The 24,815-nt window shown below is 38.2% G+C and overlaps 1 protein-coding gene across 6 annotated transcripts in view; it reads left to right on the forward strand.

Annotated features, from left to right (window-relative positions):
- The window catches only part of DNM3 (dynamin 3), a 647,020-nt gene that overhangs the window by 227,565 nt on the left and 394,640 nt on the right, over window positions 1–24,815 (forward strand). For all 6 annotated transcript variants that reach the window (XM_060396477.1, XM_015099204.4, XM_027975613.3 and 3 more), the window contains exons 5-6: window positions 20,112–20,210; window positions 20,794–20,954. In XM_060396477.1, coding sequence (XP_060252460.1) covers window positions 20,112–20,210; window positions 20,794–20,954 — 260 coding nt within the window. The remainder of the gene's footprint in view (window positions 1–20,111; window positions 20,211–20,793; window positions 20,955–24,815) is intronic.

Below are 24,815 nucleotides of genomic sequence, written 5' to 3' on the forward strand. Positions count from 1 at the left end.
CCTGAGCACCCTGCCTCATGCATCGAACCTGGACGGCGATCTATTTTATGTATGATAATATACATGATTCAGTGCTATTCCCTGAAATCATCCCACCCTCGCCTTCTCCCACAGAGTCCAAAAGACTGTTCTTTACATCTGTGTCTCTTTTGCTGTCTCACATATAGGGTCATCATTACCATCTTTCTAAATTCCATATATATGCATTAATATACTGTATTGGTGTTTTTCTTTCTGACTTACTTCACTCTGTATAATAGGCTCCAGTTTCATTTACCTCATTAGAACTGATTCAAATGTATTCTTTATAATGGCTGAGTAATACTCCATTGTGTATATGTACCACAGCTTTCTTATCCATTCATCTGCTGATGGACATCTAGGTTGTTTCCATGTCCTGGCTATTATAAACAGTGCTGCGATGAACATTGGGGTACATGTGTCTCTTTCAATTCTGGTTTCCACAGTGTGTATGCCCAGCAGTGGGATTGCTGGGTCATAAGGCAATTCTATTTCCAGTTTTGTAAGGAACCTCCACACTGTTCTCCATAATGGTTGTACTAATTTGCATTCCCACCAACAGTGTAAGAGGGTTCCCTTTTCTCCACACCCTCTTCAGCATTTATTGTTTGTAGACTTTTGGATCACAGCCATTCTGACTGGTGTGAGATGGTACCTCACTGTGGTTTTGATTTGCATTTCTCTGATAATGAGTGATGTTGAGCATCTTTTCATGTGTTTGTTAGCCATCTGTATGTCTTCTTTGTAGAAATGTCTGTTTAGTTCTTTGGCCCAGTGTTTGATTGGGTCGTTTATTTTTCTGGAATTGAGCTGCAGGAGTTGCTTGTATATTTTTGAGATTAATTCTTTGTCAATTGCTTTGTTTGCTATTATTTTTTCCCATTCTGAAGGCTGTCTTTTCACCTTGTTTATAGTTTCCTTTGTTGTGCAAAAGCTTTTAAGTTTAATTAGGTCCCATTTGTTTATTTTTGCTTTTATTTCCATTACACTGGGAGGTGGGTCATAGAGAATCCTGCTGTGATTTATGTTGGAGAGTGTTTTGCTTCTGTTTTCCTCTAGGAGTTTTATAGTTTCTGGTCTTATGTTTAGATCTTTAATTCATTTTGAGTTTATTTTTGTGTGTGGCATTAGAAAGTGTTCTAGTTTTGTTCTTTTACAAGTGGTTGACCAGATTTTCCAGCACCACTTGTTAAAGAGATTGTCTTTTCTCCATTGTATATTCTTGCCTTCTTTGTCCATAGGTGTATGGATTTATCTCTGGGCTTTCTATTTTGTTTCATTGATCTATATTTCTGTCTTTGTGCCAGTACCATACTTTCTTGATGACTGTAGCTTTTTAGTATAGTCTGAAGTCAGGAAGGTTGATCCCTCCAGTTCCATTCTTCTTTCTTAAGATTGCTTTGGCTATTCGAGGTTTTTTGTATTTCCATAAAAACTGTGAAATTATTTGTTCTAGTTCAATGAAAAATACCGTTAGTAGCTTGATAGGGATTGCACTGAATCTATAGATTACTTTGGATAATATACTCATTTGTATTATATTGATTCTTCCTATCCATGAGCATGGTATATTTCTTCATCTATTTGTGTCCTCTTTGATTTCTTTCATCAGTGTTTTATAGTTTTCTATATATAGGTCTTTTGTTTCAATGCAAAAGAATGCTCAAACTTCCGCACAATTGCACTCATGTCACATGCTAGTAATGCTCAAAATTCTCCAAGCCAGGCTTCAGCAATACGTGAACCATGAACTCCCTGATGTTCAAGCTGGCTTTAGAAAAGGCAGAGGAACCAGAGATCAAATTGCTAACATCTGCTGGATCATGGAAAAAGCAAGAGAGTTCCAGAAAAACATCTATTTCTGCTTTATTGACTATGCCAAAGCCTTTGACTGTGTGGATCACAATAAACTGTGGAAAATTCTGAAAGAGATAGAATACCAGACCACCTGACCTGCCTCTTGAGAAATCTTTATGCAGGTACGGAAGCAGCAGTTAGAACTGGACATGGAACAACAGACTGGTTCCGAATAGGAAAAGGAGTACGTCAAGGCTGTATATTGTCACCCTGCTTATTTAATGTATATGCAGAGAACATCATGAGAAATGCTGGGCTGGATGAAGCACAAGCTGGAATCAAGATTGCCAGGAGAAATATCAATAACCTCAGATATGCAGATGACACTACCCTCATGGCAGAAAGTGAAGAGGAACTAAAAACCCTCTTGATGAAACTGAAAGAGGAGAGTGAAAAAGTTGGCTTAAAGCTCAACATTCAGAAAATGAAGATCATGGCATCTGGTCCCATCACTTCATGGGAAATAGATGGGAAACAATAGAAACAGTGTCAGACTTTATTTTTTTGGGCTCCAAAATCACTGCAGATGGTGATTGCAGCCATGAAATTAAAAGACGCTTACTCCTTGGAAGAAAAGTTATGACCAACCTAGTTAGTATATTCAAAAGCAGAGACATTACTTTACTGACTAAGGTCCATCTAGTCAAGGTTATGGTTTTTCCAGTGGTCATATATGGATGTGAGAGTTGGACTGTGAAGAAGGCTGGGCACCGAAGAATTGATGCTTTTGAACTGTGGTGTTGGAGAAGACTCTTGAGAGTCTCTTGGACTGCAAGGAGATCCAACCAGTCCATTCTAAAGGAGATCAGCCCTGGGATTTCTTTGGAAGGAATGATGCTGAAGCTGAAATTCCAGTACTTTGGCCACCTCATGAGAAGAATTGACTCATTGGAAAAGACTGTGATGCTGGGAGGGATTGGGGGCAGGAGGAGAAGGGGATGACCGAGGATGAGATGGCTGGATGTCATCATGGTCTCGGTGACGTGAGTCTGAGTGAACTCCGGGAGATGGTGATGGACAGGGAGGCCTGGCGTGCTGCGATTCATGGGGTCGCAGAGCCGGACACGACTGAGTCACTGAACTGAACTGATTCCTAAGTATTTTATTTTCATTGCAATCGTGAATAGAATTGTTTCCTTAATTGCTCTTTCTGTTTTCTCATTGTTAGTGTATAGGAATGCAAGGGATTTCTGTGTGTTGATTTTATATCCTGCAACTTTACTATATTCATTGATTAGCTCTAGTTGTTTTCTGGTGGAGTCTTTAGAGTTTTCTATGTAGAAGATCATGTCATCTGCAAACAGAATTTTATGTCTTCTTTTCCAATCTGGATTCCTTTTATTTCTTTTTCTTCTCTGATTGCTGTGGCTAAAACTTCCAAAACTATGTTGAATAGCAGTGTTGAGAGTGGGCACCCTTGTCTTATTCCTGATTTTAGGGAAAATGCTTTCCATTTTTCACCATTGAGGATAATGTTTGCTGTGGGTTTATCATATATGGCTTTTATTATGTTGAGGTATGTTCCTTCTATTTCTGCTTTCTGGAGGGTTTTTATCATAAACGGATGTTGAATTTCGTCAAAGGGTTTCTCTGCATCTATTGCGATAATCTTATGGTTTTTATCTTTCAATTTGTTAATGTGGTGTATCACATTGCTTGATTTGCAAATATTGAAGAATCCTTACTGCCCCGGGTTAAAGCCCACTTGGTCATGATGTATGATCTTTTTAATATGGTGTTGGATTCTGTTTGCTAGAATTTTGTTAAGGATTTTTACATTTATGTTCATCAGTGATATTGGCCTGTAGTTTTCTTTTTTTGTGGCATCTTTGTCTGGCTTTGGTATTAGGGTGATGGTGGTCTCATAGAATGAGTTTGGAAGTTTACCTTCCCCTGCAATTTTCTGGAAGAGTTTGAGTAGGATAGGTGTTAGCTCTTCTCTAAATTTTTGGTAGAATTCAGCTGTGAAGCCATCTAGTCCTGGGCTTTTGTTTGCTGGCAGATTTCTGATTACAGTTTCAATTTCTGTGTTTGTGATGGGTCTGTTAAGATTTTCTATTTCTTCCTGGTTCAGTTTTGGAAAGTTATACTTTTCTAAGAATTTGTCCATTTCTTCCAAGTTGTCCATTTTATTGGCATATAGATGTGATAGTAGTCTCTTACAATCCTTTGTATTTCTGTGTTTTCTGTTGTGATTTCTCCATTTGCATTTCTAATTTTGTTGATTTGATTCTTGTCCCTTTTTTTCTTGATGAGTCTGGCTAATGGTTTGCCTACTTTATTTATCTTCTCAAAGAACCAGCTTTTATTTTGCTTTTTGCTATGTTTTCCTTTGTTTCTTTTTCATTTATTTCTGCTCTAATTTTTGCGATTTCTTTCCCTCTACTGACCCTGGGGTTCTTCATTTCTTCTTTTTCTAGTTGCTTTAGATGTAGAATTGGGTTATTTATTTGATTTTTCTCTTGTTTCTTGAGGCAAGCTTGTATTGCTCTGAACCTTCCCCATAGCACTGGTTTTACTCAATCCCATAGGTTTGGAGTTGTTGTGTTTTCATTTTCATTCGTATCTATGCATATTTTTATTTCTTTTTTGATTTCTCCTGTGATTTGTTGGTTATTCAGAAGTGTGTTGTTTAGCCTCCATATGTTTGTATTTTTAATAGCTTTTTTCCCTGTCCAGTCACTCAGTCATGTCTGACTCTTTGCGACCCCATGAATCGCAGCATGCCAGGCCTCCCTGTCCATCACCATCTCCCAGAGTTCACTCAAACCCACATCCATTGAGTCAGTGATGCCATCCAGCCATCTCATCCTCTGTTGTCCTCTTTTCCTCCTGTCCCCAATCCCTCCCAGCATCAGAGTCTTTTCCAATGAGTCAACTCTTTGCATGATGTTGCCAAAGTACTGGAGCTTCAGCTTTAGCATTATTCCCTCCAAAGAACACCCAGGTCTGATCTCCTTCAGAAGGGACTCGTTGGATCTCCTTGCAGTCCAAGGGACTCTCAAGAGTCTTCTCCAACAACACAGTTCAAAAGCATCAGTTCTTCGGTGCTCATTTTTCTTCACAGTCCAACTCTCACATCCATACATGACCACTGTAGCTAACATCTAATCTTACTGCATCGTGATCAGAAAAGATGCTTGGAATGATTTCAATTTTTTAGAAATTTACCAAGGCTAAATATATGGCCGAGGATGTGATCTGTCCTGGAAAATGTTCCATGTGCACTTGAGAAAAAGGTGAAATTTATTGTTTTGAGGTGAAATGTCCTATAGATATCAATTAGGCCTAACTGGTCCATTGTATCATTTAAAGTTTGTGTTTTCTTGCTAATTTTCTGTTTAGTTGATCTATCCTTAGGTGTGTGCTGGAGTCCAGCTCCAGCAGCCAGAGATTCAACCTGAAGAGATGAAAGGTGTTGGCGAGAGAAATGAGGCAGCCTCTCAGTTTTCTGGACTGCCTCTTTATTTCAAATTTAAGATTTTCTTTTATACTTTTACAAAAACATTAGGCCAGAGGTTTGACATTTTCAGTTCCCCCTCTCCCAGATTTACTATCTCCATAAATCATTGCTGCTCTTCAGACAGAGTTCCTGCTGCAGTGATTCTCTGGGAATCAGCCTTATCATCTATTATCTACCTCTTGTAATGTGTCCTATAGTTAACTTGTGACTACATTGTAACTCATGCTACATTCCTCAGTTTACTACTTATCTTTCTAAATCCTGTTTGCCCCTAACATCCTGAGGTCACTATCTCTTAAAAAGGCTTCTAGCTATAGTGTCTCTAAAAATTCCTAACTTCTATAAGCTATAGTAAAATATGCTAACTTTACAACATTCCTTAAATCTTTAACTTCTAACTATTTTAATTATTTCTAAGCCCTAAATTCAGTAAACTTCTTTGCCATAAACATTCTCCTCACAAATAGGCTTCAGATAGTAATCCCTCCCATTGCCTCAAGCTATGGCCTATGTGCTCATCCTGGAACACTCTTTTGTAAAAGTCCTTGAACAAATATCAGTGATTAACTTTATGAATTATTCTCTGAGCACAGCTGCAGAAGGCTTTGTGCATTCTCATGCTCCTCTCAAGAACAATAAGCACCTTAATATTCCTTTTCAGTCAGCTCAGCTGAGGAGAGGAAAAGACAAGTCAGAATTACAAGGCCTAACTCCTTCATCCCGGGACTGTGCCTGTAGAATAAGGAGAGGGGTCTGGGGCCGTGCCTGTGTTTTGTCAGTAATGCCTAACATGGCTCCCGACAGGTGTGAGTAGGGTATTAACGTCTCCCACTATTACTATGTTATTGTTAATTTCCCCTTTCATACTTGTTAGTATTTGCCTTACATATCACAGTGCTCCTATGTTGGGTGCATATATATTTATAATTGTTATATCTTCTTCTTGGATTGATCCTTTGATCATTATGTAGTATCTTTCTTTGTCTCTTTTCATGGCCTTTATTTCAAAGTCTATTTTATCTGATATGAGTATTGCTACTCCTGCTTTCTTTTGGTTTCTATTTACGTGGAATATCTTTTTCCAGCCCTTCACTTTCAGTCTGTATGTGTCCCTTGTTTCGAGGTGGGTCCTTTGTAGACAACATATATAGGGGTCTTGTTTTTGTATCCATTCAGCCTGTTTTTTTGGTTTCCAAATAAAAGTTATGTTTATAGTATACTACAGTCTATTAAATGTGCAGCAGCATGTGCAAAAAATGTGTATACCTTAATTTAAAAATTCTTTATTGATTTATCATACTAAATGAGGTAAGTTAGGCAAAGACAAATACCATACGATATCACTTATAAGCAGAATCTAAAAAAAGTATACAAATGATCTCATTTACAAAACAGACTCACAGACTTCGTTTTCATAAGTTTGCTTTTAAAGGGGAAAGGTTGGGGAGGATAAATTAGGAGTTTGGGATTAACATCTTGTCTGCTAAAAAATAGTCACAACCTCTTTGAGAGCTGTTTTATTCAGTGGGAATTTTTAGGACTTCAAGCCAGGAGACAGCATCTCAAGTGACCCTGAGAGAACTGCTCCAAGTTGGCAAGGGGAGGAGCCAGGTTACATAGACGTTTAGCAACAAAGGGCAGGTAGTCTGAATATCAAAAATTATTGCTAATTAAAGAAAACCAGATATCCCAAGTTAAGGAATTTACCACTTTTCTCTGTCGGGGGTGTTTTCTATGTATTTTTTCCTTTATGTGTGTTGGGTTTCCCTTGTGGCTCAGCTGGTGAAGAAACTGCCTGTAATGCAGGAGACCTGGGTTTGATCCCAGGGTTGGGACGATCCCCTGGAGAAGGGAAAGGCTACCCACTCTAGTTTTCTGGCCTGAAGAATTCCAGGGAGTGTATAGTCCATGGTGTTGCAAAGAGTCGGACACGACTGAACAACTTTCACTTTTTGTAGGGAAAGATACAAGAGTCTGGGCTTACTGAAATCATCCCTTTCATGTGCACCTCAGCTATCCTGGGGCCAGGATCCTGTGTTTTTCACATCCTGAGCTCACTAGAGGGAGTGACTGCAGCCTGATGGCTGTCAGGTCATGCAGGTATTCTTCCTGAGTGCCCTTAGGGCTCAGGAATTCACATTTGGAGGGCTGGAATCACAGACAACTGTGACATCCTTGTTTATTCATATGGCAGGAAATACTTCATTTCTCATATATACACTGCTATATAAAAATAGATCACTAATAAGGACCTACTCTATAGCACCGGAGAAGGCAATGGCACCCCACTCCAGTACTCTTTCCTGGAAAACCCCATGTATGGAGGAGCCTGGTGGGCTGCAGTCCATGGGGTCGCTGGGAGTCGGACATGACTGAGCGACTTCATTTTCACTTTTCACTTTCATGCATTGGAGAAGGAAATGGCAACCCATTCCAGTGTTCTTGCCTGGAGAATCCCAGGGACAGAAGAGCCTGTTGGGCTGCCATCTATGGGTCGCACAGAGTCGGACATGACTGAAGCAACTTAGCAGCAGCAGCAGCAGTATAGCACAAGTAACTCTACTCAATATTCCATAATAACCTATATGGGAAAAGAATCTGAAGGAGAATAGATACATGTATCATAACTGATTCACTTTGCTGTATACCTGAAAATCACACAACATTGTAAATCAACTATAAGATAACAATTAAAAATGCTTCTTTGCTAAGAGTGCCAGCCATCATCTGATGATGCAGGGTTGCCGCATATCTTCAATTTGTGAAAAGGTGCAGCATCTGCAAAGTGCAGTAAAGCAAAGCACAGTAAAACGAGGTGTACCTGTATTTCCATGTTTTCTTTTATGACTTTAAACATTTTATGCATGTTTTTAATAGTTATTTTAACATTATCTGTGAATCCCAAGTTTTTAAGAGAGACACTGCTGACTGATTCCTACCTTCCCCAGCCCCTACACTGTGGTCACATTTTTCCTTCTTTGTGTATATGGTGATTTTTGTTTGAATCCTGGATGTTTTGAACTTTGTTGAGTTCTGAGTTTTATTTTTTATTGTATTACTTTTAAATTTAATTTAAAATTATTAATCAATTTTGGCTGTGCTGGGTCTTCGTTACTGTGCATAGGCTTTCTCCAGTTGTGGTCCATGAATTTCTCATTGCATTGGCCCCTCATTTTGTGGAGCACAGGCTTTAGAATGTGTGGGCTTTGGTGGCCATGGCACATGGGCTTAGTAGCCTTGTGGCAAGTGGGATCCTCTCAGATAAAGGATTAAACCCAAGTCCCTTCCACTGGCAGGCAGATGGGACCACGGGACCACCAGGGAAGTCCCTACTTTTCATGTATTATTTTTGGACCATAGTTGACTGTGGATAACTGAAATCATAGAAAGTGTAACTGCAAATAGGAGGGAGACTACAGTATGTGGATCATTTTCTTTTGTTTCTTCTTGGCTTAGTATGTTTTGGAATACAGATTTTCAGTGAAAGAACCACTCTTATCTAAGTATTACAAATTATTCTTTGGAATAATTCTCCTTTCTCTCCTTTATCTTCTTTCTCCCTTTGCTGTCTCTCTCTTCTCTCCCTTTCTTTCATGAATATTAAATCTTTCAAGTACTTTGCTAGATTCTGAGGATAAATAGGTGAGCAAATAGAGTGTCTACTGTTACAGCAGCAGTAATTTTTATGTTTTCTGTTCTTTAGTTAATATTTTACCTAGTATCACATGCAGTAGTATTACCAGATAACTTTGGAAATGAAAACTGTGTTATTTAGAATTGCTGGAAGTAACAAGAAAATAATGTTAATGGAAAACTTATAGGAAAAAAAGATGAAACTGTTCCTATTCATCACTGATTGCTTTCAGAAGTAAAATATTCCATAATCCCTTGCCAAACAGAAAGAAGAGCATTTACTTCAACTCCCACTCTGAATACCACCAAAGCCCAAAACAAACAAACAAAAAAAATGTGTTAACTGAAGGACATCTAGTTTTCTAAGTCTGTTTTTAATTTAGCTGTATACATGTTTACACTAACTCCTCATTGATTTTGTTTTTCAATGCTGTTGTTTCAGTGTCCATAGTGTCCCAGATTACTTTTCTGGCAACTGCTAATGTGGTTCATGGCTTGGTTCTGTCCCATTTCTTAATTAGATGAAACAACACACTACTTATAATTTAGTTGCATATATAAATGGAAGAAATGGTAATGTTGTTATAGGAAAATCACTGTGTTGACAAACCTAGGTAACAGAATGGTATTCTATTTCTTTTTTGGAATTTGTATTCCAATCCTTGTCTAAACCTAAAAATAAATATACTTTTTACTCATTTCTTCATTTGTTAGATAAACATTTATTGACTTCCCACTCTGTGTTTGGCACCTATAAGAATTGCTTATGAATATGTATGAAATATGTAGATTAGACATTGTCCTTATTCTTGAAGAGATCATCACTTAGAGGGTGAGACAGGCAAATAAGCAGATTCCTAAGGCAGTGGCACCCCGCTTCAGTACTCTTGCCTGGAAAATCCCATGGATGGAGGAGCCTGGTGGGCTGCAGTCCATGGGGTCGCTGAGAGTTGGACACGACTCAGTGACTTCACTTTCGCTTTTCACTTTCATGCATCGGAGAAGGAAATGTCAACCCAATCCAGTGTTCTTGCCTGGAGAATCCCAGGGATGGCAAAGCCTGGTGGGTTGCCGTCTATGGGGTTGCACAGAGTCAGACACAACTGAAGAGACTTAGCAGCAGCAGCTGCAGCAGCAGCATATAAGAACTATGATTTCAGTGTACACAGAGAGTTTTGAGGGCACAGAGAAAAAGTTCCAAACTTACGTTTATGGGAGCCTGCTTAAGAACCTGCAGGAGAGGCCTGTATAGTATTTTGAAGGATGAATAGTAAATAACCAAAAAAAGAAGAAAAGGGAAGGATACTTGGAGCTGAGAGGGATAGCATTGTGAAGGTGAAGAGGCAAGAATTAATTACTTGTCGTCTATATATCTTTGATGAGGTTTCTGTTTAGGTCTTTCACCCATTTTTAAATCAGGTTGTTTCTTTCTTCCCCTGCCTAAAGCACAAGGACATTTTTTTTTTTTTTTTCTCAGATATTCACTGTGAGAACCTGGTTGAGCTCCTGGAGGCAAAACTCAAAAAAGTATGGGTATCCTCTATGACTGGGTCCCCCTGGAGTTTTTAACTATTAAGACTGCCCACACTGAACTTCCAGCAGTTTATCAATTACAGTTTAGGTTTTACTGTCCTTGGTTCCTACAGAATTATCTGCTTATGGCTTTCTGCTGCAGTAAGCTGTGATTCTCTGTATTCACCTATCTGTCTCTCCACATATTGGGGGTGGGCAATGGTTTGCTCTGTGGCCTCACTACTCTGATGAATCTAAGAAGGGTTGTTGACTTTTCACTTGTTAGGACACAGTGGAAACTTCCAGGCTCCTTATGTGGTGGACCAGAAATCAGAAGTCCTATTAAGTAATTTTGAAATAATAGGTTTGTTATTTCCTTATTTTATTGATGATTTAGAGTGAACATGTAATGTATTCTCCTCTGTGAAGTCCTTTGAGAGTTAAAGGGGATGCTATTAATAATTATCCCAGACATCAGATATAAACTGTGATATGTGATTATCCTTTTGATGTGTTTACACCTGATGAGAAAACTAATGTCTCAGAACTGATAAGGGACAGCAGTGGGACTTGGATTTTAACAATCTAATACTTGACTTTAGATCTGTAATACAAAAGAATCAGAGTATTAAAGTGCCTTTTATGTCTTTTCTAGGTCTTTGTCAGGGCTCATAAGTACCCATCATTGTGGCTATTCTTTACTGAAGAGAAACAGAATTGAAATACAGTATCATACATTATTTATTAGGTCTTAATTTATTATTTTTATTTTAGTTGGAGGGCAAGAATTTTATTAAATTACTTTTTACCTTATATGTTACCCTATGTAATCTCTTCTGAATCTGGAAGTTGTTCTCCTTCCCAGAATTCTGTACTTGAAAGAGACAGCGAGATAAACCTTTGATTCTGTAGAAAAGTAGACACAGATGATGTAAACAACTTGCCAGATTACACAGCTAATCACTTGTAAAATCTAGCTAAGAATTGAGAAGCTGAAAATAGTGTGATTAAAAATGGAGTAAGGTTGTCTGGCTTCCACACCCTATAGCCCGCAAGCTTTTGGACAAATTTATTTTTCTTTTCCAAGTCTCAGTTTCTTCATCTGTGTAATTGAGAAATAATAATATCTATTTCATAGAGTTGTTTCAAGTCTATGTCTGCCACACTATGTCTTTATATTCCTAGGGAAGTGCTTTTAAAACACTTTAAATGTTGCCTTTGAGTGTCTTCTGGCAATATCTTTTTGAGATCAGTATAGGTCTTGAGTCTGCCAGCAGGAGTTCATTTATTATTGAAATTGCCTACTTGTATAAGTAAACGTGAAAAAGGAAATAATTTTATCACCCATTTCTGGGATATCACTAAGCCTAGACTTTTCTGCCTTTTTGGAATTAGAGAGTAGTGAGGAAAATACTTAAAAATTTTTAACCCTTATTTTTCATTAATGCTATAAATGTACATCACTTTAGAAACATCAGTCTGTTTTCCTAACTCTGGATTACTGATTTCCAGAGGTTACCACTTTCCACCCTTTTAATTTTCTTTGATATTTACCTCCATATTTAAGGAGGTAAAACATAACACAGCTTAATGTCTTATATCTCTCACTCATAGGCACATATACTTTCACATATATACATATACTTACCTCTCCAATTCTACTGATATATAATATTTTGCTAAATGAATATTTATGATTCTGGAAATAGTGTCCACAGCTGAACCATGTGTTGAATTATGATTAAATTTCCTTTCTTGGGTGATACTGCTGTCTTTGAGGTGGATAGTTGTTTCTTCTTTGTTTGAATGGTATCACCAGTGCATTTCCAGCTTTTCCCACCAAAGTCTAAATCTCTAATACCTTCAGAAGCATTAAGCTTTAAGTATTCTATCACTTTCATTTTTGTTTTAATTTGTTGGGAAAGTTATCTTTGTATCTTTGTTTTTGTCGTGGTCTGGGTGCGGGTTGGAAAAAAATTTCCAGATATGAGACAGAATGAGAGGGAAATAAAGTTTATTAGAATGGGAGACGCTGTTAGAACAGTGAGCCAGCTCAAGGGAGAACCAACAGGAGTCCTTAGTCCCACTTTTATACCCAGGGTACAAGTAGTGGGATAGGGGTCTTGCAGGTCATTTCCTGATTGGATGAGGCGTGTATACCAGGTGGGGGAAGAGTAGGGCAAATACCTTCTCCCTATGTAGGAAGGAGGGGAGACAGGTTATACTATTCCATTGGTAGTTACAACATGGGGGAAGGAAGGGCAATAAGGGTCTGGTTTTTCCATTCCTGCATTCCAAGATCTTCCTTGGTTTTATCTGCTCTTTTGTCCTTGGGTCACCACAGTTATCTTATTCTAATCAATATTGACTGCTCTCCTGGCCTTAAACCATCTTAAAATTTACACCATCCTGAAAATTTCCTTCTTTTTCTGGTTAGATTGGATTCCCTGCTTCTGGATTTCCTTCTGGATTTCTACTTCCTTGCTAGTTTGTTCCCATGTTTGGTGGAACACATCTTTTTAGTAGTCTGCACCACCCCCCTCCCCCCCGCCACCCCCCGCTCCTCAAAAAAGAGAAAATGAGGTAAAATATTTTGAGATTTTGTGTGTGTGAAAATAACCTTTTCTATTGTTACATTTATTGATAGTTTAGCATTCTAGGCTAGAAATTAATCTTTCTCTTAGCATGCTGGAAATATTGCTCTGCTGGTTTTTATTTTCCAGTTTGCTGCTGGGAAGACTGATGCGGTGATGATTCTCAAAACTCTTTATAGCTTTCTTTTTAACTTCTGTGGGAGTTTTTAGGATATTTTATTTGTTTTCTGTATTATGAAATCTTTTACTGATATTCCATATTGTGTGTATGTGTGTTTGTATATGTTTTTCATATTTTGTTGGGTACTTGGTGAGTTCATTCAATCCCTAAATTCATCTTTCACTTATATGACATTTTATGAATAGTATGTCCCCACATCCCTGACTCTTTCTGTTTGATAGTCTCTCTCTTATTGGAATGCCAGTTATTCAGATATTGGATCTTTTTGTTCATTTCTCTAGTTTAAAAAAAGTTTTTCCTTTACTATTATCAACTTCTTTTTGTTTTCTGGAGGTATTCCTAATTTTGTACTCCAGCATTATTATTTTCTGCTCTCATAATTTTGATTTTTGAAAATTCTTTTTGTTTGCTTGATAATTTCCTTTTATGACATTCTGTTTTTATTCCATGAATGCAATGACTTCTCCTTTCTCTCTGAGGATGTTAATATAAATAATAGTTTTCTTCTGTATTTTGAATTATCTTTGTTTTCTTCAAATTTAGTTTTTTTTGTGTGTGTGATCCATGTGGCATGTGGGATATTATTTCCCCAACCAGAATTGAACCTACACCCCTGACATTGGAGGTGCAGAATCTTTTTTTTAAAATTAATTTATTTTTTATTGAAGGATAATTGCTTTACAGAATTTTGCTGTTTTCATGTCAAACCTCAACATGAATCAGACATAGGTATACATATATACCCTCCCTTTTGAAGCTCCCTCCCATCTCCCTGCCCATTCCACCCCTCTAGGTTGATACAGAGCCCCTATTTGAGTTTCCTGAGCCATAGAGAAAATTCCTGTTGGCTATCTATTTTACATATGGCAATGTAAGTTTTCATATTACTCTTTCCATACATCTCACTCTCTCATCCCCTCTCCCCATGCCCATAAGTCTGTTCTCTATGTCTGTTTCTCCATTTCTGCCCTGTAAGTAAATTCTTCAGTACCATTTTTCTAGATTCCATATATATGTGTTAGAATATGGTATTTATCTTTCTCTTTCTGACTCACTTCCCTCTGTATAATAGGTTCTAGGTTCCTCTACCTCATTAGAACTAACTCAAATGCATTCCTTTTTATGGCCGAGTAATATTTCATTGCATGTATGCACTACAACTTCTTTATCCATTCATTTGTCGATGGACATCTAGGTTGCATCCATGTTCTAGCTATTGTAAATAGTATTGCAGTGAACTATGGGATACATGTGTCTCTTTCAATTTTGGTTTCCTCAGGGTATATGTCTAGGAGTGGGATTGCTGGGTCATGTGGTGGTTTTATTCCTAGTGTTTTAAGGAATCTCCATACCATCTTCCATAGTGGCTCTATCAATTTACATTCCCACCAACAGTGCAAGAGTGTTCCTTTTCTCTACACCCTTTCCAGCATTTATTGTTTGTAGACTTTTTGATGAGGGCCATTCTGACCGGTGTGAGGTGATATCTCATTGCAGTTTTGATTTGCATTTCTCTAATAATGAGTGATGTTGAGCGTCTTTTCATGTGTTTGTTAGCCATCTGTATGTCTTCTTTGAAGAAATGTCTGTTAAGGTCTTTTTCCCAATTTTTGATTGGGTTGTTTGTTTTTCTGCTATTGGGCTCTATGAGCTGCTTGTATATTTTGGAAATTAATCCTTTGTCAGTTGTTTCATTTGCTATTATTTTCTCCCATTCTGAGGGTTGTCTTTTTACCTTGCTTATAGTTTCCTTTGCTGTGCAAAAGCTTTTAAGTTTAATCAGGTCCCACTTGTTTACTTTTGTTTTTATTTCCATTACTGTAGGAGGTTGGTCATAGAGGATCTTGTTTTGATTTATGTCATGGAGTGTTCTGCCTATGTTTTCCTCTAAGAGTTTTATAGTTTGTGGTCTTACGTCTAGGTCTTTAATCCATTTTGAGTTTATCTTTTTGTATGGTGTTAGGAAGTGTTCTAATTTCATTCTTTTACATGTAGCAGTCCAGTTTTCCCAGCACCATTTATAGAAGAGGCTATCTTTGCCCCATTGTATATTCTTGCCTCCTTTGTCAAAAATAAGGTACCCATAGGTGCATTGGTTTGTTTCTAGGCTTTCTATCTTGTTCCATTGGTCTATATTTCTGTTTTTGTACCAGTATCATAATGTCTTGATGACTGTAGCTTTGTAGTATAACCTGAAGTCAGGAAGATTGATTCCTCCAGCTCCATTCTTTTTTCTCAACACTGCTTTGGCTATTCAGGGTCTTTTGTGTTTCCATATGAATTGTGGAAGTGCAGAATCTTAACTACTAGACCTCCAGGGAAGTCCCTCAAGTTCAGTTGTATAATGTTTACTGCTTTTAGTTTCGTATTAGAGCATCTCCTTGGCTGTACATTTATATTTAAATGTGAAATATTATTGGTTGGTGTTCTGTGTGTGTGTTTATTTGAATTATGGAATGATAGACTTCACAACAATAGTCCAATGTTTTATTGGACTATTTTAACTATTGTTCCTTTGAATGTCAATGTGTATTTTTTTCTGTTGGAATGGTTAGTATTCCCAGACCATTGTTCCAATCTCTTGCCTGGTGGTTAAAGTCTTTATTCAAGTCAGATTAAGGAACTGGAATGGAGAGGGGTGGTCCTCCCACTCTCTGTATAGAATTTTGCTTAATTATTCTCTTTTAATACTCAGTTCAGTCGCTCAGTCATGTCCGACTCTTTGTGACACAATGAATCGCAGCACGCCAGGCCTCCCTGTCCATCACCAACTACCGGAGTTCACTCAGACTCATGTCCATCGAGTCAGTGATGCCATCCAGCCATCTCATCCTCGGTCGTCCTCTTCTCCTCCTGCCCCCAATCCCTCCCAGCATCAGAGTCTTTTCCAATGAGTCAACTCTTCACATGAGATGGCCTAAGTACTGGAGTTTCAGCTTTAGCAGCATTCCTTCCAAAGAACTCCCAGGGCTGATCTCCTTCAGAATGGATTGGTTGGATCTCCTTGCAGTCCAAGAGACTCTCGAGAGTCTTCTCCAACACCACAGTTCAAAAGCATCAATTCTTCAGCACTCAGCCTTCTTCACAGTTCAACTCTCACATCCATACATGACTACTGGAAAAACCATAGCCTTGACTAGACGGACCTTAGTTGGCAAAGTAATGTCTCTGCTTTTGAATATATTACCTAGGTTGGTCATAACTTTCCTTCCAACGAGTAAGCGTCTTTTAATTTCATGGCTGCAATCACCATCTGCAGTGATTTTGGAGCCCCCAAAAATAAAGTCTGACACTGTTTCCAATGTTTCCCCATCTATTTCCCATGAAGTGATGGGACCAGATGCCATGATCTTAATTTTCTGAATGTTGAGCTTTAAGCCAACTTTTTCACTCTCACTTTCACTTTCATCAAGAGGCTTTTAGTTCCTCTTCACTTTCTGCCATAAGGGTGGTGTCATCTGCATATCTGAGGTTATTGATATTTCTCCTGGCAATCTTGATTCCAGCTTGTGTTTTTTCCAGTCCAGCATTTCTCATGATGTACTCTGTGTATAAGTTAAATAAGCAGGCTGACAATATACAGCCTTGATGTACTCCTTTTCCTATTTGAAACCAGTCTGTTGTTCCATGTCCAGTTCTAACTGTTGCTTCCTGACCTGCATACAGATTTCTCAAGAGGCAGTTCAGGTGGTCTGGTATTCCATCTCTTTCAGAATTTTCCACAGTTTATTGTGATCCACACAGTCAAAGGCTTTGGCATAGTCAATAAAGCAGAAATAGATGTTTTTCTGGAACTCTCTTGCTTTTTCCATGATCCAGCAGATGTTGGTAATTTGATCTCTGGTTCCTGTGCCTTTTCTGAAACCAGCTTGAACATCAGGAAGTTCATGGGTCATGTATTGCTGAAGCCTGGCTTGGAGAATTTTGAGCGTTACTTTACTAGCATGTGAGATGAGTGCAATTGTGTGGTAGTTTGAGCATTCTTTGGCATTGCCTTTCTTTGGGATTGGAATGAAAACTGACCTTTTCCAGTCCTGTGGCCACTGCTGAGTTTTCCAAATTTGCTGGCATATTGAGTGCAGCACTTTCACAGCATCATCTTTCAGGATTTGAAATAGCTCAACTGGAATTCCATCACCTCCATTAGCTTTGTTCTTAGTGATGCTTAGAGGCCCACTTGACTTCACATTCCCGGATGTCTAGCTCTAGATGAATGATCACACCATCTTGATTATCTGGGTTGTGAAGATCTTTTTTGTATGGTTCTTCTGTGTATTCTTGCCACCTCTTTTTAATACCTTCTGCTTCTGTTAGGTCCATTCCATTTCTGTCCTTTATTGAGCCCATCTTTGCATGAAATGTTCCTTTGGTGTCTCTAATTTTCTTGAAGAGATCTCTAGTCTTTCCCATTCTGTTTTCCTCTATTTCTTTGCATTGATTGGTGAAGAAGGCTTTCTTATCTCTCCTTGCTATTCTTTGGAACTCTGCATTCAGATGCTTATATCTTTCCTTTTCTCCTTTGCTTTTCACTTCTCTTCTTTTCACAGCTATTTGTAAGGCCTCCCCAGACAGCCATTTTTCTTTTTTGCATTTCTTTTCCTTGGGGATGGTCTTGATCCCTGTCTCCTGTACAGTGTCACGAACCTCATTCCATAGTTCATCAGGCACTCTATCAGATCTAGACCCTTAAATCTATTTCTCACTTCCACTGTATAATCATAAGGGATTTGATTTAGGTCATACCTGAATGGTCTAGTGGTTTTCCCTACTTTCTTCAATTTCAGTCTGAATTTGGCAATAAGGAGTTCATGATCTGAGCCACAGTCAGCTCCTGATCTTGTTTTTGTTGGCTGTATAGATCTTCTCCATCTTTGGCTGCAAAGAATATAATCAGTCTGATTTCAGTGTTGACCATCTGGTGATGTCCATGTGTGAGTCTTCTCTTGTGTTGTTGGAAGAGGGTGTTTGCTATGATCTATATCCTTCCAAACTGGCCCAGTGCCCACGAATTCAGTTCTTTCTATGTTCATTCTTTCCAGAGAGTGAACCTGCACTGTCCTGCCAGGATAGACCAGGGTGGCACCTAGCTATGTTATCCATGGAAATCTAACTGCTTCCATCCAGTGTTTCTATTTTCAGCTTCAGCTGCCACCACCATTCTCCACAGTTTTCAGAGCTATTGCCCCCCCCCCCCCCCCCAGGTCTTGACTCTTACAGAAAGGCTGTGATGTAGATTATTCAGCTTCTGGGCATCTCATGTTGTTGAGTTTCTTGGATGAAGTTTTCCTCTTTTCTGATCTATTAGGTTAGTTCACAGTCATCCTGCTAAGTTTCCAGTTTCCAAAATTATCTGCATTTCTCTTTCATTTTCTTTTTCCTTCTTGGTTTAAGACCTCTATATTTTAAAAAATTATTTTACTGTGATAAGGAGTATATTGGTTAAAAGCATGGATTCTAGAACCAGACTGCCCAGATCCATTTCTTATATGACCTTGGGACTAGTGACTTAATCTCTCTCTGCCTTAGTCTCCACATCTTAAAAAATGAGTAGTTGGAGTACTTGATAGGATTAAATGATTTAAGACATGTAAAGCATTTAAAACAATAAATGTTTTAGAAAGTATTAAACATTATTATTTGAGAGTGAACCTGTAAGTCACTCAGTTGTGTCCGATTCTTTGCCACCCCATGGACTATACAGTCCATGGAATTCTCTAGGCCAGAATACTGGAGTTGGTAGCCTTTCCTTTCTCCAGGAGATCTTCCCAACCCAGGGATCAAACCCAGGTCTCCCACACTGCAGGCAGATTCTTACCAGCTGAATCACAAGGGAAGCCCAAAAATACTGGAGTGGGTACCTATCCTTTCTCCAGGGGATCTTCCCAACCCAGGAATCGAACTGGGGTCTCCTGCATTACAAGAGGATTCTTTACCAACTGAGCTATCAAGGGAAGCCATTGAGAGTGGTTTCAGGCAGAAAATAAAAACTTGTATTCAGTTAACCATGTTTATTTGCAAAGCCAAGAAATACACTTAAAAAGATGAATCAGGCAAATATTGTTCATTTTATCTAATGATGGGAGCAAAGAACAAACACAGTATATCTGATATGCTATATAAAATGTTTAGGTTTTTGCATTATTTTATTACTGAAAGGAACCTTTGATTCATGATTTCCAACTGTTTATTTTATCGAAGAGGAAAACTGAGACTCAGAGAGTTAAGTGACTTAAGACTAGAATCCATGACTCAGAATTCCTCTTTCAGTCTTCTTTCCATTAAGTCATATTTCCTTTTCTAAGCAACAATGAATATGTGAGACTTTTGAGTTTATTTTTCGTAGTGATGGTATCCTGTACCTAATTTTCTTCTCTTTGTAGTTTGATCTCAAGTGCTCAGATCTGGATCAATACTAAGCTTTGGTTTCTGACATACCCACATCACTGGTCCATGTGTAACCTATTTTTTGTTTTTAATAATGTAATGCATAAAAAGAAAGTGTCCATACTGTGTGAAATCCCTGAGGGGATAATTTAAATATATAATTTCCATGTACATGTAGTATAAAAATAAACTCATACATTTATAAGTGTTTTGGTGAAACAGCTATTTGTTTTTTCTCTCCAGGATCAAGAGTTATCTTATGGATGGGTCGTTTTGCAGCTTTCTGTCTCATCCTGTTGACATTTACCAGACGGGATAGTTGTGGATTAGAAAACAAAATAAGATGGGGAGGAACAGGGAAAGAACCAGAAATATGAGTGCTTTGCAATTAACATTGAGACATATATGTCTCTGAAACTTGGTGGTGTCTGCAAATTGTGTAATGTGGGTTCTGTTTGTGGTGCAGGTCTGAGAACTATTGGAGTCATCACCAAACTGGATCTCATGGATGAAGGAACAGATGCCAGGGATGTTCTAGAGAATAAGCTGCTGCCACTTCGCAGGGGTAATGTACTGTGTCCTATACAGGACTTTCTTTGATGGTGTGGCAGGGAAACAACTGGGAAACCAGTGGAAGGCTGAATTTTTATGCCTCCACACTGCGAAGAATGGATTTAAGCTTAATTAAACATGTTATGGAATGACATGGTGTTCCCAAATAATGCAGTAAAATTGATCCAAAGAAAGAACTATTCCTTCAAACAATAGGAATAAAACAGGAAAAAGAAGGGGTTTGAAGGAAGGGTGTAATTATTCATCATAGTCTGCATAAATGTTTTCTGTTTTAGTCTGAATTATTTACTTGCTGCTGTCTGACAAAGCTGCTTAGAGATTTACTCTATTTAAATGCACAGATATTTAAGGACAAAAGGACGTTATTTTGTTAATGCTAAAAAATCAACATTAGCCAAATTGTCCAGCCTTCATTAAATACTGATCTCTCAAATTGAGTTTTGTAAGGGGATCTATTCTTCAGACTCTTGAAATAATTTTGTTTTTCTTATTTGACCTCTGCAAGAGCTTTAAAATTTCCCCAGAAGAAGAAACCAAAAGTATCCCCAACTCCATAGGTGTGTGTTTTGTTTTAGGTTACGTAGGGGTGGTAAACAGGAGCCAGAAGGACATAGACGGGAAGAAGGACATAAAGGCTGCCATGTTGGCAGAAAGGAAATTTTTTCTCTCACACCCGGCTTACAGACATATTGCTGATCGGATGGGGACCCCACACCTTCAGAAGGTCCTTAATCAGGTAAAAATGGTTTTTCAAACAACAGGAACAATTATAAAACATGTGAATGGCTATTGGAATCCATATTTCTTATCTTTATAGTTTTTTCTGAACTATTTAGCATAACAGTATTAATAGAAAAGTTAAAAGATGAATATGAATACTTAGACCCCTGCCATTAGTAATTCTAAATGACCAGATTCCACCTTAATATTACTGAAAGAATAGTGTACTAAGCAGAAATACGTATTTATTTAGAAACAGTGAACAGGGGAACACATTCTAGCACATGTTTGTTCATAATATGTAATTTTCTGAAGGAGTTAAACTTGTATCTCTCTGAAAAGTTGGTCTCTTGTCATCTGTTTTTTTTTTTTCTTTAAATGTCAGTCTGTGATGGTTAAGTTAAAATTTCTTTATGATTTTGTTTAGGATTGGTTTGATCCTTAATTTCCAATCTTAAAAACACATAAGCAATCACTGATCTTCATTCAGCTAAGAAACTTTTTCAGATAACCCCTTTCCCCATAACAGATAGAATTAGGCCCTTTGCCTCCCCTCACTTCATGCATGTATACATTTCTTCCATAAAAATTTAAAGTACTTTTTTTTTCATATATTTTCCAGTCCCTAGTAGAATTGTGTCATTGTCATTGAGTATAGAGCCTCCACCCCAAGTTTTGATTACATTAACTCAAAATGGTGAGCAACTTTTCTCACAAAAACTTTTATTTATGCTTAAACTTTTATTTATGAACTTAAATAAGTCAAGTAGTTAACAATTGTTCTGATTTTTCCCTCCTAGAAGGTGTCAGTAGAGGCTAACACAACAGTAGGCTACTAGTAACATTATATCTGAACCATTTAGGCAGCAATTGAAGCAGTTTTAGAAAATAAAAAACAGTAGTATACTTGTATTTTAAGTGATGTAACACAGACTAATATAAAATTTGTATTTTTAAATTAAGGGTAGATGAATAATTTGGAAGCCATAAAGCAATAATATAGTTGTCATTTAAAAATTATTAACTTGTTTTGGAGAAGGAACTTTGGTTTGTCATGCAAGAATCATGATATTCTATCAATGTATTTAGCTCTGATAAAACTTTTTTTGATTTCTGCTTTCATACTTATATTGGGCTAAGAAAAATGCAAACAAACTAAAAAAAACTTAGAGAAAAGTCACTGAAATAATTAGAAATAATAAAGTTAGAAATATGAATACTGGAAAAGTAGAACAGGTATGATTGACCATTTGGTTATTACAAGTGACCCATAAATTATGGCATAACTGATTCTGGTTGACTGAAAATTGAATAAATATTGTACTAAAGATCTTTCATTTGCTGTATAATCAGTTTCTCTGTTGCTTCAAGGATCTTCACACTGTGTTTGAAATTAGGATTTTTTTTTTTTTTTTGCCATGCCATATGGCATGTGGGATTGAACCCTTGCATTGAAAGCACACAGTTTTAACCACTGGACTGCCAGGGAAGTCTCCTGAAATTAGGATAATTGTATTGCTGATCTTATGTGTACCAACACGTCTGACCCTGAGGGACCCTTACTATAGCAAAAACTGAAAGAGAACAGGACATTTTTGAGGAATTGAAAAGAATATCATTATGGCTGGTGGTCAGAGAGTGAGTTGTAAGAGTTGAATGTGGAGATGAAGGCAGTGGCTGAATCCTATAGTGTTTGTAGGCAATGTTAAAGATTTTGGCTCTTATCCTAAGAGCCCTGGGGAGTCAGTTGTTTAAGGAATCTGAGAAGGGGAATAACAGTCACATCTGTGGGTAAAGATGATTATGGTGGTTGCAAATAGGAAGATCAAGAGTAGAAATGGGGGGAAAAAAGAGAAATGAGAAGACCTCTCACTTATGAGTCAAATGAGAAATGATGGTACCCTGGTCTTGGTTAGGGCCAGTAGAGATGGAAAAGAAATCAGACTTGGGGCATGTTTGGGATAATTGAGAACTAGGCAGTGGATTAGCTCTGGTAGGTGATGGAGAGGGAAAGTCAAGGATAACTCCCAAGTTCCAGGTTATTATGAAATCACCAAGATGGAGAAACTTCTGAAGGTAATATTAGGTACTTGATTTCAGTCATGTTGAGGTTGACACTTCCAAGAAGAGAAGTTAGGCAAGTCAGTCAAGTGGTTACTATTACTCTTAGATTTGGGGTTTGTTCTTGGGCATTGCTACTGGGGATGCAGTCTTCTCCATGCTTTTATTTTCTACTTCAAAACCATAGTGGCAATACATGCCAGGGGAATAACATGATAAGTCTGTTGGAGGAGTGTGGACTTTCCTCAGTTCTGTCTCTTCCCAACAAAAATTTGAAGTGACAGACCAGCGTTACAGCCCTTGGACTCTCAGACAGACCGTGTCACAGCTCTCAGACAGATCGGTGTTACAGCTCCGTGTTACAGCTCAGTTTTATTTAGAAAATAAAGGAAAATTCATCCTTGAGGCGTGAGGGCATGCCGACCCAAAAGACGCAAAGAGAAGAGGGGAGATGCCCCTGCCCTTTGGCTCCTCTTTTTATGTGGTTTTTTTCTCTTCCCCCTGGGCTTGCCCTATGTATACTGGGCTAGCCAGGAGTGCTGTTTGTTCTACCTGAGGTCCTCACTGTGGTCCTCAGACCTTCCTTTATTCTATTTTCTCAGACTTTTCCCTTCCTTGTCTTTTAGCCACTGCCATTCTGGGCTCCTTTTTCTATTCGAACAAGTCATAACTATGGACAAGGTTATAGGATAGGTATGAACTATTGACAATTAAATCACTTGATTTATTGAATAGATATATCCAGATAACCTTGAATATCCAGATAACCTTGAATCTACCTGCAATGTGGGAGACCTGGGTTCGATCCCTGGGTTGGGAAGATCCCCTGGAGAAGGGCATGGCAACACACTCCAGTATTCTTGCATGGAGAATCCCCATGGACAGAGCTATTGTCCATAGTGTTGCAAAGAATTGGAAAGAACTGAGTGATTAAGCACACACACAAGTAAGCTCGGAAAAACATAAATGATTTAAAATGGTTCTTCAGTTGGTTTTGGTGTACTTATCTTATTCCCCTTACTTTAAATTTAAAATACACAGAAGAACTATACAAAAAAGATCTTCAAGACCCAGATAATCACGATGGTGTGATCACTCACCTAGAGCCAGACATCCTGGAATGTGAAGTCAAGTAGGCCTTATTAAGCATCACACAAACAAAGCTAACGGAGATGATGGAATTCCAGTTGAGCTCCATCAAATCCTGAAAGATGATGCTGTGAAAGTGCTGCACTCAATATGCCAGCAAATTTGGAAAACTCAGCAGTGGCCACAGGACTGGAAAAGGTCAGTTTTCATTCCAATCCCAAAGAAAGGCAATGCCAAAGAATGCTCAAACTACCTCACAATTGCACTCATCTCACATGCTAGTAAAGTAATGCTCAAAATTCTCCAAGCCAGGCTTCAATAGTACATGAACCATGAACTTCCAGATGTTCAAGCTGGTTTAAGAAAAGGCAGAGGAACCAGAGATCAAATTGCCAACATCTGCTAGATCATTGAAAAAAGCAAGAGAGATCTAGAAAAACATCTACTTCTGCTTTATTGACTATGCCAAAGCCTTTGACTATGTGGATCACAACAAACTGTGGAAAATTCTGAAAGAGATGGGAATACAGACCACCTGACTTGCCTCCTGAGAAATCTGTATGCAAGTCAGGAAGAAACAGATAGAGCTAGACATGGAACAACAGACTGGTTCCAGATCGGGAAAGGAGTACGTCAAGGCTGTATATTGTCACCCTGCTTATTTAACTTATGTGCACAGCACACCATGAGAAACACTGAGCTGGATGAAGCACAAGCTGGAATCAAG

The sequence above is a fragment of the Ovis aries genome, chromosome 12 (genome assembly GCF_016772045.2).
Source record: "Ovis aries strain OAR_USU_Benz2616 breed Rambouillet chromosome 12, ARS-UI_Ramb_v3.0, whole genome shotgun sequence".
NCBI classification, from domain to species: Eukaryota; Metazoa; Chordata; class Mammalia; order Artiodactyla; family Bovidae; genus Ovis; species Ovis aries.